The sequence below is a fragment of the Pimephales promelas genome, chromosome 19, assembly GCF_988280905.1.
Source record: "Pimephales promelas chromosome 19, fPimPro1.hap1.1, whole genome shotgun sequence".
Taxonomy (NCBI): Eukaryota; Metazoa; Chordata; class Actinopteri; order Cypriniformes; family Leuciscidae; genus Pimephales; species Pimephales promelas.
This window is the reverse complement of record NC_142787.1, coordinates 28,033,751-28,058,786: the sequence shown is the minus strand read 5'-3', so window position 1 is coordinate 28,058,786 and position 25,036 is coordinate 28,033,751. Positions and strand designations below refer to the sequence as shown.

General features: G+C 36.5%; 1 protein-coding gene across 2 annotated transcripts in view; it reads right to left on the bottom strand.

The window, feature by feature from the left end:
- Positions 1 to 25,036, bottom strand: part of tenm2b (teneurin transmembrane protein 2b) — a 246,882-nt gene that overhangs the window by 168,690 nt on the left and 53,156 nt on the right. For both annotated transcript variants that reach the window (XM_039693821.2, XM_089123764.1), the window contains exon 3: positions 14,289 to 14,564. In XM_039693821.2, coding sequence (XP_039549755.2) covers positions 14,289 to 14,564 — 276 coding nt within the window. The remainder of the gene's footprint in view (positions 1 to 14,288; positions 14,565 to 25,036) is intronic.

The following is a 25,036-nucleotide window of genomic DNA, read 5'->3' as shown; positions in this document are numbered from 1 at the left end:
TTAGAAGGATTTGTACTGAAAAACTGAATATTTATATGTTTAGCAAGCAATTTCATTGGCAAGCCATTTAGTAAATGGTGTGATTGCTAGCAGAGTGCATGTAAAGGACCATCAGCCTGCGCCATCTAGAGTTTCATGGCTAAACTAGACATTAAATCAAACAACAAATCATAAAGGTTCATAACAAAAGTAATAGTTAAGGTCCTTGGAAAATGCCTACTTCCGGACTACAGAATATGCAGTACATCAATAGAGAAGACACAGTTCCTCGTTCACTGCAGGCTGAGACTTGGATTTTACACGGGATATTTTGTAACCCATTATTTATTTAATGAGATATTAATTTGTCCCATAATCTGTCAATAGTTAGACCTATATCAGGAAGAATTACCATGTTGATGCCAATGAAAAGGGGCCTCTTCGCAAAATAGAAAGTCATTCATACAGTATATTTGAATACATAACACCCATATAAATATAGTGTCAGAAAAAAATATTAAATCATTTTTTTTATTTTGCCATTGTAAAGCAAATAGGTAATGTGGAAAATATTGTATTTTACATTTCATATTTATATTTTGTTAACTTACAAACAAACAAAGCATAATGATTATTTATTATTATTATTGTTAAAAAACTACAGGGGTTGGACAATGAAACTGAAACACTGGTTTCACTGGTTACACAGAGGTTTCACACATATATGTGTGGGCTGATGGCCGATCAGAGTCAATATTCATGGTCGGGCTGCTAAAGCTTGTGCCAATGCCAAATGTCGGTTTCATTGATGCCTACAGTGCAAACCATGGGCTGTGGACAATATGAAACATGTTTTGTTCTCCGATGATTCCACCTTCACTATGTCTTTCCCACATCCGTGGGAGTTACGGTGTGGAGAAACCCTAAAGAGGCTTAACACCCGGACTGTCGCTGCCGAGAGTGAAGCACGGGGGTGGATCGGGATCAGTGATGGTTTGGGCTGCAATATCATGGCATTCCCTACTGTGTTTGATGGCCGTCACTGCCAAAGACTACCGAAACATTCTGGAGGACCATGTGCACCTAATGGTTCAAACATTGTACACTCTCAGAAAAAAAGGAACAAAAGCTGTCACTGGGGCTGTACCTATTTAAAAGATACACTTTTGTCCATTTTAGGTGCTAATATGTCAATTATAGATGCTTATATGTACATTTCAGGGATATGTATGTACATTTTAGGTGCTAATATGTACATTTTGGGTGCTGATATGTACATTTCAGGTGTTCATACATTTTAGGTACTAATATGTACATTTCAGATGTTAATATGTACATTTTAGGTGCTAATATGTACATTTTGGGTGTTAATATGTACATTTTGGGTGTGAATATGTACATTTCAGGTGTTCATATGTACATTTTAGGTGCTAAGATCTACATTTTAGGTGCTAATATGTACCAGTAAGGTACCAATATGCAGCCTTTAGGTACAAAAGTGTACCTTTTGAAAAGGTACAGCCCCAGTGACAGCTTTTGTACCTTTTTATCTGAGAGTGTACCCTGAAGGGGGTGCTGCGAATCAGTTTTACAATGCACCAAAACATACAGTAAGACTTGTGACAGAATGGTTTCATGAACATGGCCTACACAGTCACCATATCTAAATATGTTTGAGAGACTTTGGGGTATTTTGGAGGAACAAGTCAGAAAATGTTTTTCCTCAACCAACATCACACAGTGACGAATCACTCTGGCCACTGTGCAGGAATTGCATTGTGGTCTAAAACCAGATGTTTCAGTTTCATTGTAAAACCCCAGTAGTGCTGCCAATATGCAATTAATTCTTAAAAAGTAGTGAAATATCAATATTACTAACTTTGGTTAATGTGAATGCTATAATTAATTAATTAATAATATGTATGTGCATAATTGCACACATTAACCTTGACAGCCCCAAACCTTTAATTTTAAAACAAACTAGATCAAATAAAGGAGTCTAGAGATTCTCAAGTCTTTATGATTAACGTAACATCTGCGCTTGTTACCTGAACAAAGTATCATTCATTTCCAACTTTTGAGTTGAAAGAAACAAACAATGCACTTGTAACATCGCAGGCTCAGGGAATGTACTCGGGAGTTTGAGTCAACAGTTTCTGCTGTAGTTGTTGAAGCTGTGCAGCAAGCTGGAACTAAGAAACTTCCCTCAACAAAGCGGATGATCTGAGGTGACAAAAGCGAGAGCAGATTAAACCACAGAGCTCTGTACAATGACTCGGATACGGACGACACCCCTGAACACCGTCCCGCTATTACCACTTCTCACATTGTCAGTTTGTCTTGTGCAAAGGACAAGGGCAGACCCCATTAAGTGGCAAATTGCTGTCTCACGGCTTAATCAGGCGGCATCAGCATTCTTTAGGGAACATATGAAAAGCCATTATGGTCAAATCAATTCTCAATTACCTCTTTGCCGCCGCCATCGACACGTTAAATAAACATTCTGCGCTGTCACAGCTACTTCTCCTTGTGAGGCGACGATGAAATAGCTGCGCACGCGTTATTTGAGAGCCATGCGAATGCTAATGGATTGTAAACAATCATGAAATAACAGAATGATGTGAAAGTGGGACAGATAAGCATCAGAAGTAACAAGCAGCAGTAGGAGATTCATTAGAAACAGGTCTCTGACCCGAATAACTGCTTGCCGGGCGTTTGTCATGGTGCTGTGCACAGAAACACACGCACACGATGACAAAGAGACGCTAACACGTGTATACAGGACAACATCCTTTAAGCCACAAGCAGTATTAGCTAAAAGTAGGGCACTCAAGTTATGTAAACGAATGAGGGAATAAAGAAATTAGCATTTTTTTGTGTGTGTGTGTTATATGTTTTTTTTTGTACTGGATTTGTACTTTGTGCTGGATTTTTTAATTTGTAAAAGGTCTATTTTGCTTCAAATTAAGCCTGGTTCAGATTACACAATTTTTTTGTCTGTTACGATAGTCACTGTGTCAGATTACGCGATTTTGACTCCTACACTGTTAAAAAATATTGATGGTTTAACTTAAAAAAGTAAGTAATCTGGTTGCCTTAAAATTTTAAGTTCATTGAACTGAAAAAAGTGAGTTAATACAATGATGCAATGAAGGAGATTAATTTAACCATCAGAAACTCAAAATAATATGTTATGAACTAAATAAATTATTTAAGTAAAATCTTATCGTGTCGTGGACAAGACGCACGTCAGACTACACGTTGCTTCCTGACCAGTCATCGCATGCCGTCTTAAACGGCGTGCGTGATGTCATCGAGAAGGCGAAACTATAGCGAGTGACTTCCGGAAACGAACGTAAACAAATGGATGAAGAGGTGAGTGTCCTGTGTTCAGAAAAAAAGTAAAAAAAGAAAGAAAACCCGACAATGGACACGTTCCTGAATTGCTCGAAGAGGACGGTATGGGCTGTCAATCCTCCAAAGAGAACTTGAGGTAAAACATTGTTTTCTTATATATTTTTACTTTTAGTTTTAACATCGTCTCTCTTACGTTTCGCCATTTCTGAAAGTTGTGTACGGAAAAGCTTCTGTGCTCCTATTGGTCAACCTCATACATGTGACGGAACCGTTAAACATGCTAGCCTTTTTGTCGTGAAGCTTCACAGGCGCGACGTAGGTTGTCGCCCACTATGACACATTCAAATCTTGCGTCCCGATGCCTGTTGTCGTTTACGAATCCCCACGACACCCAACGTCAAATGGATCGTGCCAAAATCGGGCTAAAATCGTGTAATCTGAACCAGGTAGTTAGGCAAGACAGACACTAAGAATTAATGTGTTGTTTCGGGGTCTTAAAGGGACCATCACCCAAAAATGAAAATTATCTTGGTATGATTTCAAAGATACCATAGAATTTAGATAAGCACTGATAAGCTAATTTTCATTCAAAATATGAATGGCTATAGCCTGAAAGGCTGATTTAGGCAACAGTCTTACAACAGTATTTTTTTTTTTTCAGTTCATGATTTTAATGTTGTTTTTTGTGACTGTTGATCTTGAATAAAAATATTGGTTCAGGTTTGAAATTCCTTATCTTTTGTTATACTATGTAGCCTAATAATATAATATATGTAGACTTAAATGTAAACGCCCACTGCTGTGATTGGCTAACATCTTTGCATATGAATTTTTTATTACACATGTTAGTATTGTACAGTATTATACGTGGAATTCTCTCGAAAACATTTACTACGTTTTATTATTACAGCTCTCGAGATGAACTAATCGTGAAAAGCGTTGATTATAGCATTATATTTAGATCTGCTCCCGTCGTATGAAAGGTTGCAGCGATGTCATTTGTCATGTAACAGTGCAAACACAATGTCATAATGGAGTATCAGTGGTGTATTTTACACTGATGAATGAAAGAAGCACGTCACCTGATATGTAAATATTCTTAATCTTATATGGATTCATTTATGGACTAATTTAAACTCTGTGCTTATCCAGATCATAATAAGCATCACAGGAACCCTTTGTAATTATTAATTTAAAAGCCCAGATTCAGATTCTTAGAGTAATTATCCCGAAGAAACAAAAACATGTTTCCTCAAAACATACAAACACACTATCACACACACTCAAAAATAAATAAATTAATTTATAAAAAATCAGACACAGCACACACAAACTCATCACTGACCTTTCCAAAGAAACACTCCTTACAACGGAGTTCACCTGTTGTCATGGAAACCAAAGCTCTACACGTCTTTCAAACTTGTAGTTGTCGACATACCTGTTAGACATTTGGATCGGGGTGTCTTCAGTTTCAATCTTCACTAGCCTTTTCGACTCAAGTAATGAGGTTGGACATTCACAAAACTTTTTTTATTTCTGCCACCAACATGAAAATGAGCAGAAAATTTGAAATTACAGATTACCAGGTTTTCATAATTACAGATAATCAGATAAAACAGATAATCTTCATGCTCTTTATTCTGACACTTTAATTGTGTGTGTGTGTGTGCAAGAAATCTACTGGAAATTAACAGATGCCTAATGAATTCAACACTAATTATCAGTTTTAATTGTATGTCTCTACAGTGAACAGACACTTAAACACAATTTTAACCATTCGGGGTGTGATGTTTTTAATCAAAACAGCATGAGGTTTGCATAGTCTAACGGTTAATATTACCCACAATCCATTGCGCATTGGACAAGGATTCAGTGAGAACTACAAACACAACTACAAACATGGTGGATGTGTGAGAACCAGGCTTAAATTATTTGAGTGATTTATAATCAGTTTCTAACTTAACACAATATATTTATTCAATGTTATCCACATTATATTTCATCTGCAACAACACAGACTTTTATAAAGATACGTTTGGTCGTGAACACATGACCGTACAACATTTCTCTCAGATACGGTGGCAAATTAAATCAAATGTGGAGGATTTTAACTGTGACAAGATGATTGACAGCTGCAGTTTAAAGGGTGACAGGATACAAGTAACTAATTGACAGAACGCAATTATGAGTGCTGGGTAGTAACTGATTACATGTAATCCGGATTACATAAACAGATTACAAAAATGAAGTACTTGTAATAAGATATTTTATGTTTTATAATACTTGTAATCAGACTAAAGTTACTTTTTTATTGATTACATGATTGCATATTATTCACACAATGGCAGTGAATCATTCATAATTTATTGATTCTTTTTTTCCATGCTTTAAATTTTCCTTTCTTAAAAAGCCTACTGCTGCTTATATATGTTTAGAAAATCATCTAGTTTTGTAAAATTGCACACACAGACCAGCCACTATAGTCTGGATATATTTACATGGAAAATTGAGAGGCCACAAAGCATCATTTGACGACTGCATTTCATTTACAGAGATCATTTCACTTTTAAGGAGTGTTTTCTCAATATTTTAGCATTGTATATTGTACCTCATATCTTATTTAGCATTGCAACTCTGGAACTAGTTACTATTTGAATTGTTGTAAGTCATTTAACCATGTGTTGCTATGTAATTGGATGGCTTTTGTCTTTAAAACACATTTTTATTAAAAGTTGTATTATTTTAAAATGAATTATTTTAATTAAAAAACGTCATGATTTATTTAATTATTAGCTTTTCATTAAACATGAACCCCATTCTGGGAAAACCTGACTTAATGCAATGTTTGTTGATAAAGAGTTGAATAAATTATATATATTATCTTGGGTTTTTAAATTGTACAATATTATTGTACTTAATTCAACATGGTAAATGATTTAGGTCAAAAGTAATTTAAAAGTAATCAGAAAGTAGTCAGATCATATTACCTATGTCTAATGTAATGGATTGTTACTAACTACAATTTTTGGCATGTAATTTGGAACCAGTAACCGACTACAATTTGTAAGCACTGATTATGACAAAGTAGCACTGTATGTCCCAAAGCTTGCCTACTATTTTGCTACACACTCAGGCACTCTTTTTCTTCATAAAAGTACATACTTTGTACAAGTACTTTTATGAAGAAAAAGACTGCAAAACGATTTATTAAGTTTTTGTTTACTTCATATATTTGCGTGTACTTTGTAAAATAATTATGCATTTATAAATACACACACTTGCATGTATATATTTAAAAAATATGTACATGTTTATATAGATTTGTATATTTAAATATAATTTATATTATATATCATTATAAATACTCAATATATAAATCTATTTTTTACTTAAAATTATACATGCATGTTAGTGTATTTATATATACATAATTAGTATACAGAGTAAACACACACATATTTGATGTAAACAACAGCCTCCTTTTTTCAACTTTAAATATTGTTGCATAGATCATGTAGAAATAATGCAATATAACTGTGCGAACAAAGATCTAAAGTAAACAGACACACTTTTTCCCTTTGTGATTTAATAACTCATGCATGAATGAGGATTAATCTGCATACTCGCATTATGCAATCATCTTTGGCCAAACTTTGTTTTCACATTTCACAGTTGATAATGCTACAACTTCTCATAACACGCGCAATGACTCCCGAGAGCTGAAGTTTGTGTCTTTAGACTCGTTAATGGCCTCGGTACAAGCTGTGTGACAGTTCACCACAAGAACTTAAAAGAGTGCGAACAGCACCACGGGCTAACAGTGGCATTTTAATGAGCGCTCCTTCTCTAATCATTTAGCCGTAATCTGCCAAGGACATGAACCCAGTGTCTGCAAAAGTAACCAAGGCTCAGCACACAACTGAAGACGGGCAGATCTGAACGAGGACACTTGGGACGGGGAGCCCGGGAATGGCGGCAGGGCGTTTCTTCGAGCAAGAGAGTTGACCCGCGAATGGCAACAAAAGCAAGTGGTAATGAGTGTAAGTGTTGCCTGAAGGTGCCGTCTTTATCATATCATCATGCCGCGCTCTTCATACAAACGGTGGCTGAACACGATGCCGCAGGACTCACTTCTGCAGCTTTTCACCCAGCATTGTCTTGATCAAATCCAGCTCTTGTCATCCTATTAATTAGCTCCCACAGTGAAAATTCATTAGTGGTCTGTGCCCTGCTGTGTTTGGGTTTATTTCAATGTACGCAAATACACACACAGACTTCTTTTCTCAAACGGGGCACATTAAAATAACCCACACAGACTTGACGTGGTCTTCAGTCTCGGTAGAGTTTAAGGGAAAGAGATTCAATTTCTGCCCGTGGCACTGAAAGAGAAGTTCAGAACGAAGAGAAGAAAGAGAAAAACAAAGATCAGTGGGCCGCCACAAGGTTGTTTGAAGACTGCGAGGCTCATAGCAGCGGTGGAAACAATGGGAACGATTCTTCTGAGAACGTCACGCTGCTCCCAGCGTGTGCTCGTGCCGACGCTCTGGTGAATGTCGGTCACGATAGCAACACGTCCACGACGCCACCCACAGGCCAAAATTGCTTCGAGCTAAAGTTTTTTTCTTGTTTTTTTTAAATGCACGATGTGAGTGTCCATTACCTGAACAAAAGAACCCATGTCACCAAGAATGTAAAACACTGGATTTGGACAGCAGGTGGCTAACGTGTAATTTTGGTGCTTGTGTGCTAATTACAAACACAGCTGCTCATGTCTGGATGAAGATTATTCATAGAAGCAGCCATCTGAGAGGATGGACCATTGAGAAAAGATTTAATTATGGCAGTAAAAGAAGTTTGATTAAGTGGGAAACCGTGTGTAAGGTGATGCGTTCTTTGAGGAAGGTGAAGATGAGTGCAGTTCAGCAGTGTATATGACTCAAATGCATTATGTGATAATCACCGTTGGTCATTCGCAATTGTGTCTATATTGCTGCATTGATATAGCCTGGGAAAACCCAGACAACTTCCAGCAAATTTAGATTTGCTCTGCAAGTTAGTCTGGCAAAGAGCTCATTCAAGCCCATTTCTAATCCGTCGAAATCGCGGCACCATTCAGAAACGTTGGGGCGGGCTTTACACATTGACGACAGCACAGCGACGGAACTAGAGGTGTGATGGTTATACCGTCATTAGAACTCTACAACCGGCAAAACCCAACCCGATCTCACAGGAATTCGTACGAATTTTACGAGGTGGCTAAATCGTAACAATTCGTACGACCTCACTCGTACGAATTAGTACGATTTTGCTAAATCGTACATATTTTACGAATTAGCCAATTCGTATGAATTCGTACGAATGACCTACCCCTGACCCCGCCCCTAAACATAACCGTCACGTGGGTTTAGACAAATCGTACAAATTCGTACGAGTGAGGTCGTATGAATTAGTACGAATTAGCCACTTTTGAATCACTCGTACGAATTCGTACGAATTGGTCGTGAGATAGGGTAGGCAAAACCATGTTCTTAAAATATTTTGTTTTTCACAAACATTTTTTTTATCATAGAGAATGTTTAAATACACTTTAAAAATTAAACTGTAAATTTTACAGTAAAAATAAAACGGCAGCTGTGGTTGCCAGAACTTTACCGTTAAAAATACGGTAGGAACGTTAATGGTTTTAAAGACTTAACTTAAAATTTACAGTAATGAACCGTATTTTATTTTCTGATAAAATGTTGATTTACCAACTTATTGACGTATTGATATCTGTTTTAGACCATTGTAATAAACTGACAACCATCAATCATCACAGCAGTGATGAGAGTTACATGAGCAATCATAGCTCATCTTAAGTGAATACTTATATAAAGCTATACTTATTTAAAGAAGCTGCACAGTGTCATTCACACAAACATTAAGCACCATCATGGTAACACACATGAAATTAAACAAATGCAATAAACATTAATTTAACAACATTAAAAATGTAATGTAATGTAATATAAAACACTGGTAGAAAAAAACAATAAAACTATAAGGAACCATACTTATTTCAACAAAAATACATAAAATGTGAAGTGTCACACAAGGAATTGTGGGAATGTCAATTTACGGTTTTTCACTGTAAATTATACAATGAATTGTTCTTTTTTCACTTTCAAAAACTGTAAATTTAACGATATTTTATTGTAAAATTATATCACAGTTATTTATTTACCGTGTATAGTACGGAAACTTTCTGTTTACCAATTAACAGTTTTGCTCTGTAGCATTTTTACAGTATTTTACTGTTAAAACCACGGTTATTTTTTACAGTGGGAAACGGAGGCGGAGTTAGTGGTGCAACTGAGAATGGTCTGGTTTTAACCAGGCTATAGCATTGCTATTTCTATTGCATAAATAACTGTCATACTCTCAAAAAATGTTCTCTGTTTTCGAAACTGTCTACATTGTTCACATTGTCCACGCTCACTTGAAATAAAGAAAGGGCAAAAGCAATGGAGGAGTTGAAGTTGTCAAAATTGCTTTTTACTGTTCACAATGTCTTCAGGGTTTGAGTCTTTCTCTGCAGTCTCGAGAGATTGTCAGTGGTGGAGAAATCAACCACCATTCCAAACAAAATGAATCAAAGTCCCTTCAAAGACACACCAAAGATTCGATGAAAAGTCCCTAGGCTGTATAACAGCGATTGGCACCTTCCACAAAAGATGGTACAGGGCTTGAAAGTCAAATATAAGGGTAATAAAAGATGAACTGTCATAAAATCTTCCCTGTCTACTGCAGGAGGTCAGTCTATAATAATGATCTATAAATAATAATAATAATTTATTATTAGAAATCTGTTTCTATACTTTATCTGCATTCAAATCTAGTCAACCATATCTCTTTTCGTTGGCTTTTAATACATATTGTTTTATTTTGTTCTTCTCTGTTTCCTTTTGTCTGTTATCTTATGGTCATTTCTTTTTTATTGCACATCACTTTATTGGCCAGCCTTGTTAAATGTGCTAAAGAAATCAACTTAACTGAACTGAAATGTATTTTATATATATATACATATATACTGTATATATATATATATATATATATATATATATATATAATTTTGCAGCATTGTCACCAAAATTTAGGATGCTAACGTTGTAAAGTTTGGGGTCATGATGGTCAAGAACAATAATTCAACTTTTATTTATGTAAAGTTAATTTCAACATTTAGTAATATATTATTAAAATAAAAAGTTGTATTTGTGAGCATTAGTTAATGCACTGTGAACTAAAAAAGCTGATTTTTTTAATTAAATAACATTAATAAAGATCATTAATACTGTAACCAATATAATATAATATAATACAATTAATAGAGTTCATTGGTTGAATTTCAGCAATGTTATTGTGTAAAAACAACCACTAGCAACATTTAATGTTATGTAATTAATATAATGTTTCCAGTTATTATATATAGTTTTAGTTTTCACTTCAAATAACAAGATTTATTGATTTAAGTCACTGAACACCAATTTGAACCCTATAACACTCTAAAAATTGCTGGGTTGTTTTGACAACTTGTAAAATATGGCCAAACCCAGCCATTGGGTTACATTTTGTAACTACATTTTGAACCCAACATTTGGGTTTTGTCCATATTTGACCCAAAATTGGGTTAAAACAACCCAGCAATTTTTAAATGTGTAGTGCAAGTGTCCATTTTCTTTGTTTCTTTGTTAATTCTGACTGTGTGAGAGATAATCAATACCCATGAGTTCCCCATTTCAACATCATCATCATCATCATCATCCTCCTGTTCCTCATCCCACAAGCACATGTGAAGGCTCACAATAGGAAGATGGGAAACAAAACTGGAACACTCCTGGCAATGCGTGATGAGACGCACCTGGTGCTTTTTGCGTTTCGCCGAAGGTATCATAAATCCCACATTGTGCCTTGCCTTTGCACAACCGGCTATTATAAATGCATGTGGCGGCCTTGATGTCCAGGAATGGAGCAGCAGAGCAGGACCGGCTTTGAACGATGACTGCCTGTTTCAGCCCCTCTATCTACTTCCCTTTTCTTCACATTTGCTCACCTCAACAAGGAAATATTGCTTCTTTTTTTGTTAGTAACCCCTGGAGTTTCACATCTCCTCCCTAAACACTTTGCTCCATTTGCTTCCTCTGTTTGGTCTGTTTTTCTTTTCTGCTTGCAATAAAAGCCTTTCTGTAGCGTGTAACCTTTAATCTCAACATTTTGGAGAATGTGCAGTTCTGTTTCCAAACACTAACCAAAGAGTTTACTTTTTTCCTTTCGCCCCATCTCTGATATCGCTGACTCATATCAATGAATTCAATTAAAAGAAGTAAAATTTTTAAATTCAAAGAACTGATTTTAATTGTTACCAATCAATTTGATAAACGAGTTCGAACAGGAGAGTCACACAAACGCGCATCACAGAACAGAGCAAGGCAACCATTTGAGCTTATAAACTTAAACTTTGTTATTTATTTATTAAATGAGCGATCGTTTCGCTTGATAAGACCCTTATTCATCGTCTGGAATCGTTTAAAGCCCTTTGAACAGTTTGCAGCAGTTTGCATTGAAACTGTCTTTTGGACCTTGAACCGTTTGGTTCCCATTGAAGTCCATTATATGGAGAAAAATCCATCCTTAGTGATGTGTACTCTCCCCACTGCTCTTCTCCAACGGCAAAGCCAACGACACCACTACTAAAGACCATTCTGTCAAACCTCTGAAGTTTGAACTACCATCATCAGCCTCATACACAATGGTGACGAGTCTGCATATGGGCAGGAGGTTGAACAGCTGGCTGGCTGGTGCAGTCATAACAACCTGGAGCTGAACACGTTCAAAACAGTGGAGATGACTGTGGACTTTAGGAGAAACACCCCAGCATTTCAACCACTCACCATCATGAACAGCAATGTTGAAGTCAAAAAAGGCCCAGAAGAGGCAGCACTTCCTTCGCCAGCTGAAGAATTTCAAGTTCAACCTGCCACATCAGGAGCTGCTGATGCACTTCTACTCTGCAGTCATTAAGGCTGTCCTCTGCACTTCCATAACTGTCTGCTTTGGCTCAGCTACAAAATCAGACATCAGAAGACTATAGAGGATTCGGACTGCTGAGAGGATTATTGGCGCTCCCCTGCCCACCCTCCAAGAACTGTACACATCCGGAGTGAGTAAAAGAGCTGGCAAATCACTCTGGATCCCTCACATCCAGGCCACTTCCTCTTTGAACTGTTGTGGTCTGGTCAGCGCTACAGAGCATTGAGCACCAGAACAGCCAGGCACAAGAAAAGTTTCTTCCCCCAGGCAATCTACCTCATGAACAGGAACATGTTCTACTCACTGTGCAATGATAAATGTGTGCAATATCACTTATATATTTGACAATAACCTAATTAATATTCCCTTTTCATGTTTTTGAAGTCTCTTCTGCTCACAAGGCTTCATGTATTTGATCAAAATACATAAAAACAGTAATATTGTAAAATATAGTTATTTTTTTTCTTTTTTTAAATGCAGAAACATTTCTTATTAGGATCAATGTTGAAAACAGTTGTGCTGCTTAATATATTTTGTGAAAACTTAATATATAACTATATATATATACACAGTATATATATATATATATATATATATATATATATATATATACAGTATATATATATATATAGTTTTATATATATATATATAGATATATATATTATATATATATAAATATATATAAATATATATATATATACATATATATATATATATATATATATATATATATATATATATATATATATTAGGGCTGTCAAACGATTAATCGTGATTAATCATATCCAAAATAAAAGTTTGTGTTTACATAATATACGTGGGTGCACTGTGTATAATTATTTTGTGTATATATATAAAATACACACACATGTATGTATATTTAAGAAAAAAATATTTATATATCAAATATTTATTTATATATAATATAAATTATATATAAATCTATACACAGTATATACATGAAAATATTTCTTAAATATATACAAGCATGTGTATGTATTTATATATATAAAATAATTATAAACAGTGCACCCACATTTATTATGTAAACACAAACTTTTATTTTGAAAGCGATTAATCGCGATTAATCGTTTGACAGCCCTACAAAACAACAGCATATATTTTCAAACTTTTATAACATTAAACATGCCTTTACTGTCACTTTTGATTAATTGAATGTGTCCTTGCTGAAAAAAAAAACATTCATTTCTTGACCCCAAACTGTGAACGGTAGTGTGTTAATAAATGTGTATGCGTTTTTTTAAATGTGCAAGTTTGACATTTTGTATTGTTAAAAATACTTTATTTTTGTCAACTATAATACGTCTGGTTCTTGTAATATGAAAGGAGTAAACTACAACTGCCAGTTTAACATTCAGCGAAGAGAACTTTAACAATATGACCCGATAACCAGTTAAATGCATAAAGCGGTACTTGTCATTGGCAAGTTAGATGTGCTGGCAATAAAGTCTCTTTATGTCAAAGAGAAAACGCCACTTGAGATTGCAGACATTGAAATGATTCCTTTTTGGTCTGTGACTTGCTTTGATCTCACCAACGCAGTACATACAGTCTTCAGAAAATGCACTGGCTTTACAAATACTGACGCCTCAGTGTTGAGAATCAAATAAATAGTCCTTATTCAATGATTCAATATGCTCAATTTCACCGCCCAAAAAAACTGAAGACCTTTGGGGAATGAGCAATGAGAACATTTCATTTAGATGTGTCATTGCACCAGCATTCATTGTTGGAACTAATGTCTTACCAAATTACAGATTTTCCACTTAATTTAGATGCTCTACTCTTCTGATAATTCTCCAATCATCAGTGTCTTTTCATTTGTGTCTTCATTTGCTTTCAAGAGTTGTTTCTCTCTCACCTACCTGATTCTTCATCAGTCTTGTGTTCGTTTTCAGAGTCGGTGAGCGTGAGAACCGAGTGGTCAGGGGTGGACAGGCAAGAGCTGCGGCGGGACTTGAGGGGCTGCCCGCTCCACAGCTGTACGGCTCGCTCGGGGGTCATGACCCCCTCGGGGTCTGAGTCGGCGTCGGATCCGGCGCTCAGAGCGTATCTGTCCTGCAGCAGGCTCATGTTGGAACAATATACACTGGATGATGGTGGGGGCTCACACATGCCCAGATCAGCCAATGCGAAGCTCCCTGTAATGAGAATACAAGTATTAAATAAATAAAAAAAGAAGAAAGTGTGTGTGGCTGCAAGGCATCTCTGACTCCTAAACGAGCTGGATGACTCTGACTAAGAACTGGCTTTGCTAAATTACATAATGACAACACTATCACCACATCCAAGTCTACATTTTAGTGTGTAAATGCATTTTTCCCAGACTCCCAGTCATTTTCATTCAGTAAAGCTGTGAAATGTATTCATTTTAATTATGTTACAGTGGTATAAAGGCTACTGGCTGTTTTTACAGCTATAAGAACAAATGTATCACCATGCTAACTAGGGTTGGGGATCGTTTGAATTTGAACGATTCTGATTCCGATTCCGATTCCTTGTTTCGATTCCGGTTCCTAACGATTCTCGATTCCGATTCTTTTAAGAGGCAGGGTCAAAAAAGTTTAGCTAACCTTGCTAACCAACGGCCTTTCTGAAGGAAATACTCCTTCTGTAAAAATACTCCTTTTGTCACAAATTTTGCATTTTGCCAAGATTTCGTTAATTTTAGAAAAGTGAAGCCACACTTTGGATCATCGACGTAAGCTACTCATGTTCGACTCGCGTGGTTATGCCAACACTTCCGGTAGACGCTTCTTCGTTGGTGTTGTTCAGCGGTTTCTTCTTCCGCTCGGCGGACTGTGAATATCGAAACTAGGAATCGAAATTTTAACTTTTGAACGATTCCGGGAAAAACGAAAAGTTAGTCTCGGTTCCAATCGATACTCGATTCTCGATACCCAACCCTAATGCTAACCCTTTCAGTTCAAAGTATAGGAAATGTATAGCAATAGTCTGGGCAAATGCAGTGGACCAAATTTCAGATTCATTAAAAAAAAAAAAGTAAAAGAAAAACGTTACACGCTATGAGAAAAGTGCACACCCCTGTATTCTTCATAACTTATTATTTTTCCAAATATTATGGCAAACTATATAATACTTAAGTTAATAAATATACATCATTATGTTATACATAAAATGAACACCAACACAAATATTTTAGCTTTTAAATTCTAATTATTGCATGTATTTAATCTATTCCCTTAGAAGGAAGGGTTTTTTTTAAAACTTGAATGTTTCAACATGTCCAAACTTGTAGTATTATAAAACAATATAGATATAAAACAGATGAATTCAGTTCATTTACATACGAATTAATGAGGCAACGACTATGCATTAATGAGATAAACAGTAAAAGGACAGGAATATTCGTGAATTAGGAAAATCCACAAATGTGTGCACTGCATAAATCTTCAAAATAATGACTCACTATTACATTAGAGTGATGGAAAGCAGGAAACCACCAATCTTTAATAGTAATATCATAAGCAGCTAAAAACATTATGCTGAATGAGCATTGCATCCTACTACTCAGCAGGTTGGAGGAGCATTTTGCAAGAACAACCTATTGAACATTAGCATTTTGCTCAAATATGGGGGAAAAGCACAGTCCACATCCACATAATACGATTGCACAAAACAATATTTAGGGTCGAGTTAACAGAATAGAGGGCACACAAGGATTTAAGTAGGAGGTGTTGGGGGGGGGGGGGGGGGTGGAGTCTCATTCTGCACCGGGACATATCTATGCAGTGCATACCTGAAACGTAGTAACCAATGGCAATCGGGGCCAGCTCCACGTAAGCTGTAAGAACAAAATGTCCCTCCATCATCCAATAACATCATCAGCAACACAATGCAAAAGTTGCATTGTGCACAACAAACCTGCTCCATATAGCAGAAACTCCCTGGCTGTTTTTATGTGTGGAAAAGTCCTGCGGAGCTCTCTGCCTCCCCGCTGTTGTGTGTCTATTCCAAAGGGACAAATCTTCCAAGGTGTAAATTTGAGATAGTGTCTAACTGAACAGCCAGAAGGCATTCTAGAAAAAAAATATCCCAGAAGACACACTTTATAAAGAAAAAAAGGCCAAAAACTCAGCCTCCTCCAGCGCCTTGTCTGTTTAGACACAATTTCCCCCTTTTGCTCATACACCCTGGACATTAAAGGGAATATCCTTTTTCACCAGGTGCTAAAATCAGAGAGAGTGGCAAGGTCATTTGTTGAGGGAGGGGTTACCATGGCAACATAGCATTTTGTTTTTTGTTTTTTTTCGCATGCCGCCAGGTACAGTGAAGCATTTTGGAAAAAAAAATCTCTTTTCACTTCAATCATCTCTTTTCAGGCCTCAGACACGCCCTGATTGACAAAGAGTCCTGCTGTGATGGAGATGCAAATGTTAACACAGCCTGCTAAAACTGCGAGGTCCCAGCAAAACATTCCAGGGTACAACAAAAAAACAAGATACATGCTGTTTCAAAACCCCAATGATTTGAAATGTTCACATTTTCAGAGCACAGAGCAAAGAGGATGGTTTCTCAAGTCCTGAGTGTATGGTGAGAACTATCAGCACATATCAATTGTTCTTGCAGGGTGAACACATGTTTGCTGTTAATATTCAGAGGTAGATTTGGCAGAACAGGTAAAAAAGCTAAAAACCTGTGGGGTATGGATGGATGGTCATATCTTTTTAGACAACTGGTATCAATCTAAGACAGGTTTGCTAGTTAGATCATAGCCAGGTCTGGGTAAATGGAAAACCTACTTAAAGAAATTGTTCCACATTGTTAAGCAAGTCACAGCTCTCATGCAATATGGGGAGGAAGAAAGATCTTTCTGAAGATGAAAAGCATGAAATGGTGCAATGTCTTGCAAAAGACATGAAAACAACTAATATTTTGCTAAAAAATTAATAGAGTTTGTCGACCTGTCAAAGGGTTTGTGAGTAATTTACAGCACAGAAGAACCCAGTCAGATAAAGGCTTTTTAAGGAAAGAAAGAAATTGTATTAAAAGGCCAGCTGTAAAGGCCAGCTGTAACATATAAATAAATAAAATAAAAACACTGTTGAGCAGCAAACAGGTATTTGAAGATGCTCGTGTCAGCGGGCAGGACTTAATAAAATGAAATTGGGTAGACGGAAGGAAGAAAGAAAGAAAAAAAGAAAGAAAGGAAGGAAACGGAAAGGAAAGGAGAAAAAGAAAGAAAGATAGAAAGGAAGGAAAGGAAGAAAGAAAGAAAGAAAGAAAGAAAGAAAGAAAGAAAGAAAGAAAGAAAGAAAGGAAGGAAGGAAGGAAGGAAGGAAGGAAGGAAGGAAGGAAGGAAGGAAGGAAGGAAGGAAGGAAGAAAGGAAGGAAGATAGAAAGGAAGGAAAGAAAGGAAGGGAGGAGGGAAGGAAGGGAAAGAAAGTAAGGGAGGAAGGAAGGAAGGAAGGAAGGAAGGAAGGAAGGAAAGGAAAGGGAAGGAAGGAAGGAAGGGAGAAAGAAAGAAAGGAAGGAAGGGAGAAAAAGAAAGGAAAAGGAAAGGAATGAAGGAAGGTAGGAAGGGAGAAAGAAAGAAAGAAAGAAAGAAAGAAAGAAAGAAAGAAAGAAAGAAAGAAAGAAAGAAAGAAAGAAAGAAAGAAAGAAAGAAAGAAAGAAAGAAAGAAAGAAAGAAAGAAAGAAAGAAAGAAAGAAAGAAAGAAAGAAAGAAAGAAAGAAAGGAAGGAAGGAAGGGAGAAAAAGAAAGGAAAAAGAAAGGAAGGAAGGGAACGGAAAGGAAGGAGGGAAGGAAGGAAGGGAGAAAGAAAGAAAGAATAGAATAGAATAGAATAGAATAGAATAGAATAGAATAGAATTAAGTGTGTGGACGGGCCTTTTCTCGTTTCCTGCTGGAGAAACGAATCCTCTCTGACAGAGAAGCCAGACATTGATGGTGTAAAAAAGGCTATAGGCGTCCCAATGAAGCCTATATTACCTCATAAATGTCAGCCAATTTCAATATATCCTCCGACCTTTCTAAATTCCATCCCTTATGCTTTGGTCTTCGAGCATTATTGTCTATGTTGCACTTCTCTCTTTTTTGTGAAGCCAAGCAGTCACGCTTTCCATCTCCAGAGATCAATACCATCAGGGCACAGAGGATGGAGTCAGCACACCCTGAATAATGTCGGCCCGCCTGACTGCACTGTTGGAGAATATAGCTGCTGCTGTGGAAAAGAGAGCATTTGGGTCATTTTGTTGTGTATTGCTCCGTGCTTGAGCTGACTGTCTAACGGCTGTTTTCTCGTCTGGGTCTCTTATTCATGAGAGCTCCTCCGACTCGCTCTCCTCTTTAAATGCCTGTGGTGACAGCAGAGCATTACATCCCTTTGCTATGCCACCTTTATTATTTATCCCTCTGCTTTCTTTTGTTTGCCTTTCATTCGCACAGCAACTGTTAAGACAACAGCTGCTGTGTGTGTGTGTGTGGAATGCAGCATGATCATCACTGACATGAGGAAAAAAGTACAGGTATGTGTTCACTGGCATGGCGCCAACTATTACAGAACAGGTGAGTATACTCTTAGAAGAAAAGGTTCTATATAGAACCTTAAAAGGTTCTATCAGCGCTACATATTTGGAACCACTAAAAGGTTCTATACACTCTTTAAAAAATGGTTCCTCTGGGTTCTATATAGAACCCTGGGGTTCCATACTTGGCCAATAGAACATTTTACCAAAAAAAAAAAAAATGGTTCTATATAGAACCATTTTGGAGTTCCATATATGAAGCGGGGCATGGAACCATTTCTGGTTCTAAATAGAACCATTTCTTCTAAGAGTAGAGTACTTAAAAGAGTTTGTTCCAGTGTTATTTTAGTATCAGTGACATATGATAATAGTGTGTATATATGTATATATATATACGTACTGTACATATACACAGCGGTTGGACAATGAAACTGAAGCACTGGCCAACATGATATTGAAGGTTTCACACCTATATAGGCAATTTTCACTACTATACATTCCATCAGTCAAGTCAAGTCACCTTCATTAATATAGCACTCTTAACAAGATTGTTTCAAAGCAGCTTTACAGTGATAGTAGGAAATTACAGTAAAGGGGGTCGCACACCGGACGAGAAGGACAACTCCAGGTATGGCACACCGGACGCGCGCTTTCTCATCAGTGTATAGCCAGCAATATTGTTATATTTAATGACATGAAATAAAGATATAATGTCTGTTCTATGTTATGATTGTACTGTACAATTAAATACAATCGTTGCTGAGTCTGCATTCTGAAAACTTTACCTCAGAGCATCTGTTAACTGAATGAATTGAGAATCTCACCTGAAAAATCCAATAACATGAGCGATTGTCATTCCAGCAGCTGATTTCTGTAAATGAATGCAAAACTAAATGTATATTGCAGCATAGGGCGAAGTCAGAACACATTAGCAACGATTTGAGACAAAAATAATACAACTTTTATATAAAACTATGTAAATAGCGCTCTGTGGCGCAGATTTTGAACACGGTCCTGAGCCGTAGCTGTATTGGCCACAAAAGGAGACCCTACACAAAACTAATACATTATCATCATGTGGTCTAAAACCAAGTGTTTCAGTTTCGTTGTCCAAACCCTTTATGTATGCATGTATGAAAATTAAAAAAAAAAAAACGTTAAGTTTTCACTTTTAGTAATTGTGTTGTGTATTTTTTGTAATTTTTATCAATTTTTTTTTTGTCAATTTTTGTCATTTTTATCAATGTCTTAATAGTATTCATTCATTTTTATTTATTAGTTTAAGCTATTTTTAAGCATCACCTTCAGATACTTTGCAATAGCTCTGACAAAATTCCAAAGACAAGGGTCTCAAAGCTACCACATCATTAGTTTTAAAAACTAAAAGAGGGCAAAAAAAGGGAAAAAAAAGAAGAAAAAAACTTGCACTTACATGCATGAAGATAATCAGGCTTCCAAGAGGCTTATTTTAGACAGGTTATAAAGCACCATTTTTTCTTCATAAAAGAGCCAATTTTGATTTTCAAGGCTTATGAACCCCTGGATACTTGCATTAGAGCCCATTAGGGTCTGGAGGGGGAGCAGAAATTAAGGTTCACTCCACTGGCTTTCCATTTGCCTAGTGCAAATGAGCAGACTTAAAAACTCCCAGAGTCCAGTGTGACTAAGAGTCTAATAGGCTACCTTGAGTGCAAGGAGGACAGCAAATGTCATTTTCTCAGGAGATTTTTTTCTTTCACTGAACAGAACATTTAGAAATTTGAATCCTCATAAGCTATAGAGGGAACTTAAAAATACATAAGCTATAAGCTATAGAGGGGAAAAATACATCAACAAAATAATCCTCATTTTAAATATGACTTACTTTCGAGATTTGGGCAAACTACTCCTTTAAGTCTCCCCTCAGCTTAAAGAACATTTCTTAAACATGCCAGAATGACGAATAAAACTAATGCTTATATGTGTATATAAAATGTTGAACTGTAAACCAAGGGCAACACTGACCTTGGTGATAGTAAAGACCAATACTAAATCTCCAAAAGATGGGCTGAGAAGATGCTCCCTGACATAGTTTGTAGCAGATCCTTGAGCCCGTGCTTCACTAGATAACCATATCAAAACCACACACTGTGAGGGGAAAGATAAATAGCAGGACTTTGAAACAAGAAAAAAAGAAGTATTTTTATTTAATACTTCTATTTATATTTATATTTAATACATATACTGTGTGTGTGTATATGAAGAGTTCTGATGCAAAAGCCTCTAAATGCCATTTGAAATTTTCATCTTTAATGATGATTTTTATCAAACTTGTATATTTAAGTTCAGTAATTTCACTTAAATAACAATTAATAGGTAATTATCATTGCCATTTAAGTGAAATTACCGAACTTAAATATACAAGTTTGATAAAAATCATCATTAAAGAAGAAAATTTCAAATGGCATTTAGAGGCTTTTGCATCTGAACTCTTCATATATATATATATATATATATATATATCATAAGATCAGCATTCAAGGTTAACATCTATTACGTTGGTAAGAGATATTCTACATCTACAGGGTATTCCAAGCATTTAACTAAAAAAAGATAACCCTATAGCAGTTAAAGTATGTATTGTAAACATTTATTTAAAGGAGTAGTTCACTTTAAATAATATAATTTACTCACCCCCATGTCATCCAAGATATCCATGTCATTCTTTCTTCAGTCGAAAAGAAATTACGATTTTTGATGAAAACATTGCAGCATTTTTCTCCATATAATGGACTTCAATGGGAACCAAACGGTTCAAGGTCCAAAAGACACTTTGAGTGCAAACTGCAAACTGTTCAAAGACCTTTTAACGATTCAAGGCGATTAATAAGGGTCTTATCAAGCGAAACGTTCGCTCATTTAATAAATAAATAACAACGTTTAAGTTTATGTTTACATAATTCTACCAAAGATTGCTTTGCATTGATAGAGTGAGAGAGTGAAGATGAAGAGAATAAATGAGAAACAAAGAAAGAAAGATGAAATTACATCACAGAATGGAAGTTAGAGAAAGAAGTATGCTCATATAGTAAAGGCAATCCATTGTACTCAAGGTCAACATCTCCATGAATGGAAAAACCCCAACAGACATCAAAAGCTACTGTATGCCAATGAGACAGTTGTGTTTAGTTAAGTGTTTGTACACCAGCTAACTCATTTTCACCATTCCCAGTGCATTCTCATTCTTATTCCACTTGAGCGCTCCCATCAATATTACATCTCAAGCACTACCCATTACACACCGCTCTCTAGCGGAGGCCTAATGTTCCTCTTCAACATGAAAATGATCTCTAATTGAGATGGAGACTCACCTGGACCCCCACAATATTTCAAAGTTCCTATAACAGGCGGTAGGTGTAGGAATACCTTAGATCGCTTTAAAACGTAATCTGCTTTTCATCGTCAGTTAAAGACCATGAGTGTTGCTATACTATCGCAAGCTCCCTCTGTCGAGCTCTGATGGCCGCCGGCTGTAATAGGGATGAAAATCCTATCAAGAGCTTGTTAAACTACCTACTCTTACTCCAAACAAATCGAAAGCTTGAAAGCGATGCAGTCACATTGGTATTGATCTTGAGCGACAACTCCCTATGATGCAGATCTAAAATTAGCCGTCATGTGGGAGAGCAAATTTCAAAATGGAAAATTACACACTTGATATTGCTTTTAGTATAGTGAGCTTTAGGCATTGCAGTTTACACCCAGAATTAAAGGAATGGTTTGCCAAAAATGAAAAAAATGTCACTAGTTAATGAACCTCATGTCAGTCCAACCCTGTACATGAAAAATGAAATGTTTTAAAGAAGCTTAATGTAGATCTTACATCTATGTTGCTAATAAAGCTCAATTGTAGGGCTGTGCAAAAATATCAATACAGCTAACTATTGCGATATTTTGTTTCACGATGTTCTGTCGATATTTCTCAACCTCTAGTATCGATATTTAAAAAAATATATCCAAGTGTGTCTAAAAGAGACTTGGTCTCTCTCACGCGCAGATACCGGTCTCTCTCGGTCTCCGTGATGCGTCCCGTTGTTTCATGTCTCTCATGCTACGGCAAATGTAAGTTAGCGGGAGTGGCGGAAAATTTTACAACGGATGCAGCTTTTAGAGCGAGTGATCAAAAGAGAAAGAGAGATTGAGTGTGTGTTTGTGCGAGCACGAGTGAGTGAGCGCGTGTGTGTGTGTGTAAAGCCTTGTTTATACTCGACGCATCCGTAAGAGCAGTGGTGGAATGTAACGAAGTACAAATACTTCGTTACTTTACTTAAGTACATTTTTCACGTATCTTTACTTTACTTAAGTACAATAAATAGTGCCTACTTTTTACTTTTACTTCGTTACATTTTGCAGCAATTATTATACTTTCTACTCCACTACATTTCTACAACTTCTGTTACATTTTCGTTACATTTTCTGATCAGTTTTTCCCCTGCCAACACGTAATCTGACCGTCCGTTCGTTGCACGTTTGTCTCACCAGTGACGTTTGGTTGCCATAGATACAGTATATCAACCCGGTAAATGCGTCTCACACGCAGTGTGTTTATCATGCAACTCATACGCGAAAATTTGTTTTTACGTGCATAGGAAACACACCGTGTGTAATATATGTTTGGTTTGGTTAGGATTATGGCAAGCCAAGAGGTTCAGAATTACACCATAAATGAATCGCGTTTACTGCCAAACATAGTTATTAACATATAGTAAGGATAAGCATGATATTGCCTAATTGCAAGCTTGTTTCAGAAATGGTGACATTTTTTTCCCATCATTATTGAACATCATTATAGGAGTAGGCTATTAGGTTGAATGAGTTAGAATTAAATGTTTTATTAATCATTAGAAAATAGACATTAAGATAATAAATTGTTATGCAAGTACTTTTACTTTTAATACTTAAAGTACATTTAAAATAAAGTACTTTTTACTTTTTACTTAAGTATGGTTGTCATTGTGTTACTTCTACTTTTACTAAAGTAAATATTTATCTGGGTATTTGTACTTTTACTTAAGTACTGAGATTCAGTACTTCCTCCACCACTGCGTAAGAGCGCGAAGGGCGCGCGGCAAAAATGACGTCATTGCGGTGTGGCCGGTCGTGCGCGTTGAAATGAACACCGTTACTGAGAGTTTCTGATATTATCATCATTCCGTGGGATGAAATTGTCCTTAGAGACTGAGCGCGAGCTCATGAAGCTCCGCCCCCTGTGTCGGCAGCAGCAGCTTATTTGCATTTAAAGAGCACACACAAAAACCAGCGCGTTTTTCTGAGCTCCAAAAAATGACTATTTAAACATGCTGTAAAAAATGATCTGTTGGGTATTTTGAGCTGAAACTTCACATACACATTCTGGGGACATCAGAGACTTATTTTACATCTTGTGAAAAGGGGCATAAAGGGGACCTTTAAGTCTTACGAGGTTGAAACAACATGAGGGTGAGTAATTACTGACAGAATTTTGGGGTGAACTAACCCTTTAAGTTATTTTGTAGTGAAATGGTTATTTAGTAACAAAACTGTCATTAAAATTCTGGACACGTTTATTTTACTGTGTGACATTGTTACAGTGCAATTAAACTAATTACGGAGTAATTTTAATTAACCAGAATTAGTGTTAACCTAGTAAATAGACATATCATCGTGCCATCCATTAAAAAACAACGTTGTTGAATAACAGGCTGATCTGATGTGTTCAATCACGAAATCAGAGACTATCCACATGAATCTAATAAGAAGGAGTCATCAGCGATGCATATGCCACATAATATGTCCATACATAGCAAATATAAACAGTAATCCCTCTCGTCTGATCACTTCTGACAGGATTATCTGAGTTGGATGTTAATCTCAGAGTCATAGAGATTGATATTCCTCCAGATGTACTTTCCTCCATCATCGTCTCTCCCACTTCCCCGTTCACCCACATTACCCGTATACTGTAATCTCAATGTTCTGCTATGTTAGGAGGCTCGGATGGAGGATGATAAGCACATGCTACCAGATGTTGTGCTGGAAAAAGTGCACTAAAGGGACCATAACGGGGTTCTGGGCTGCCTGAGAGGCAAATGTCCATAATGAGTGC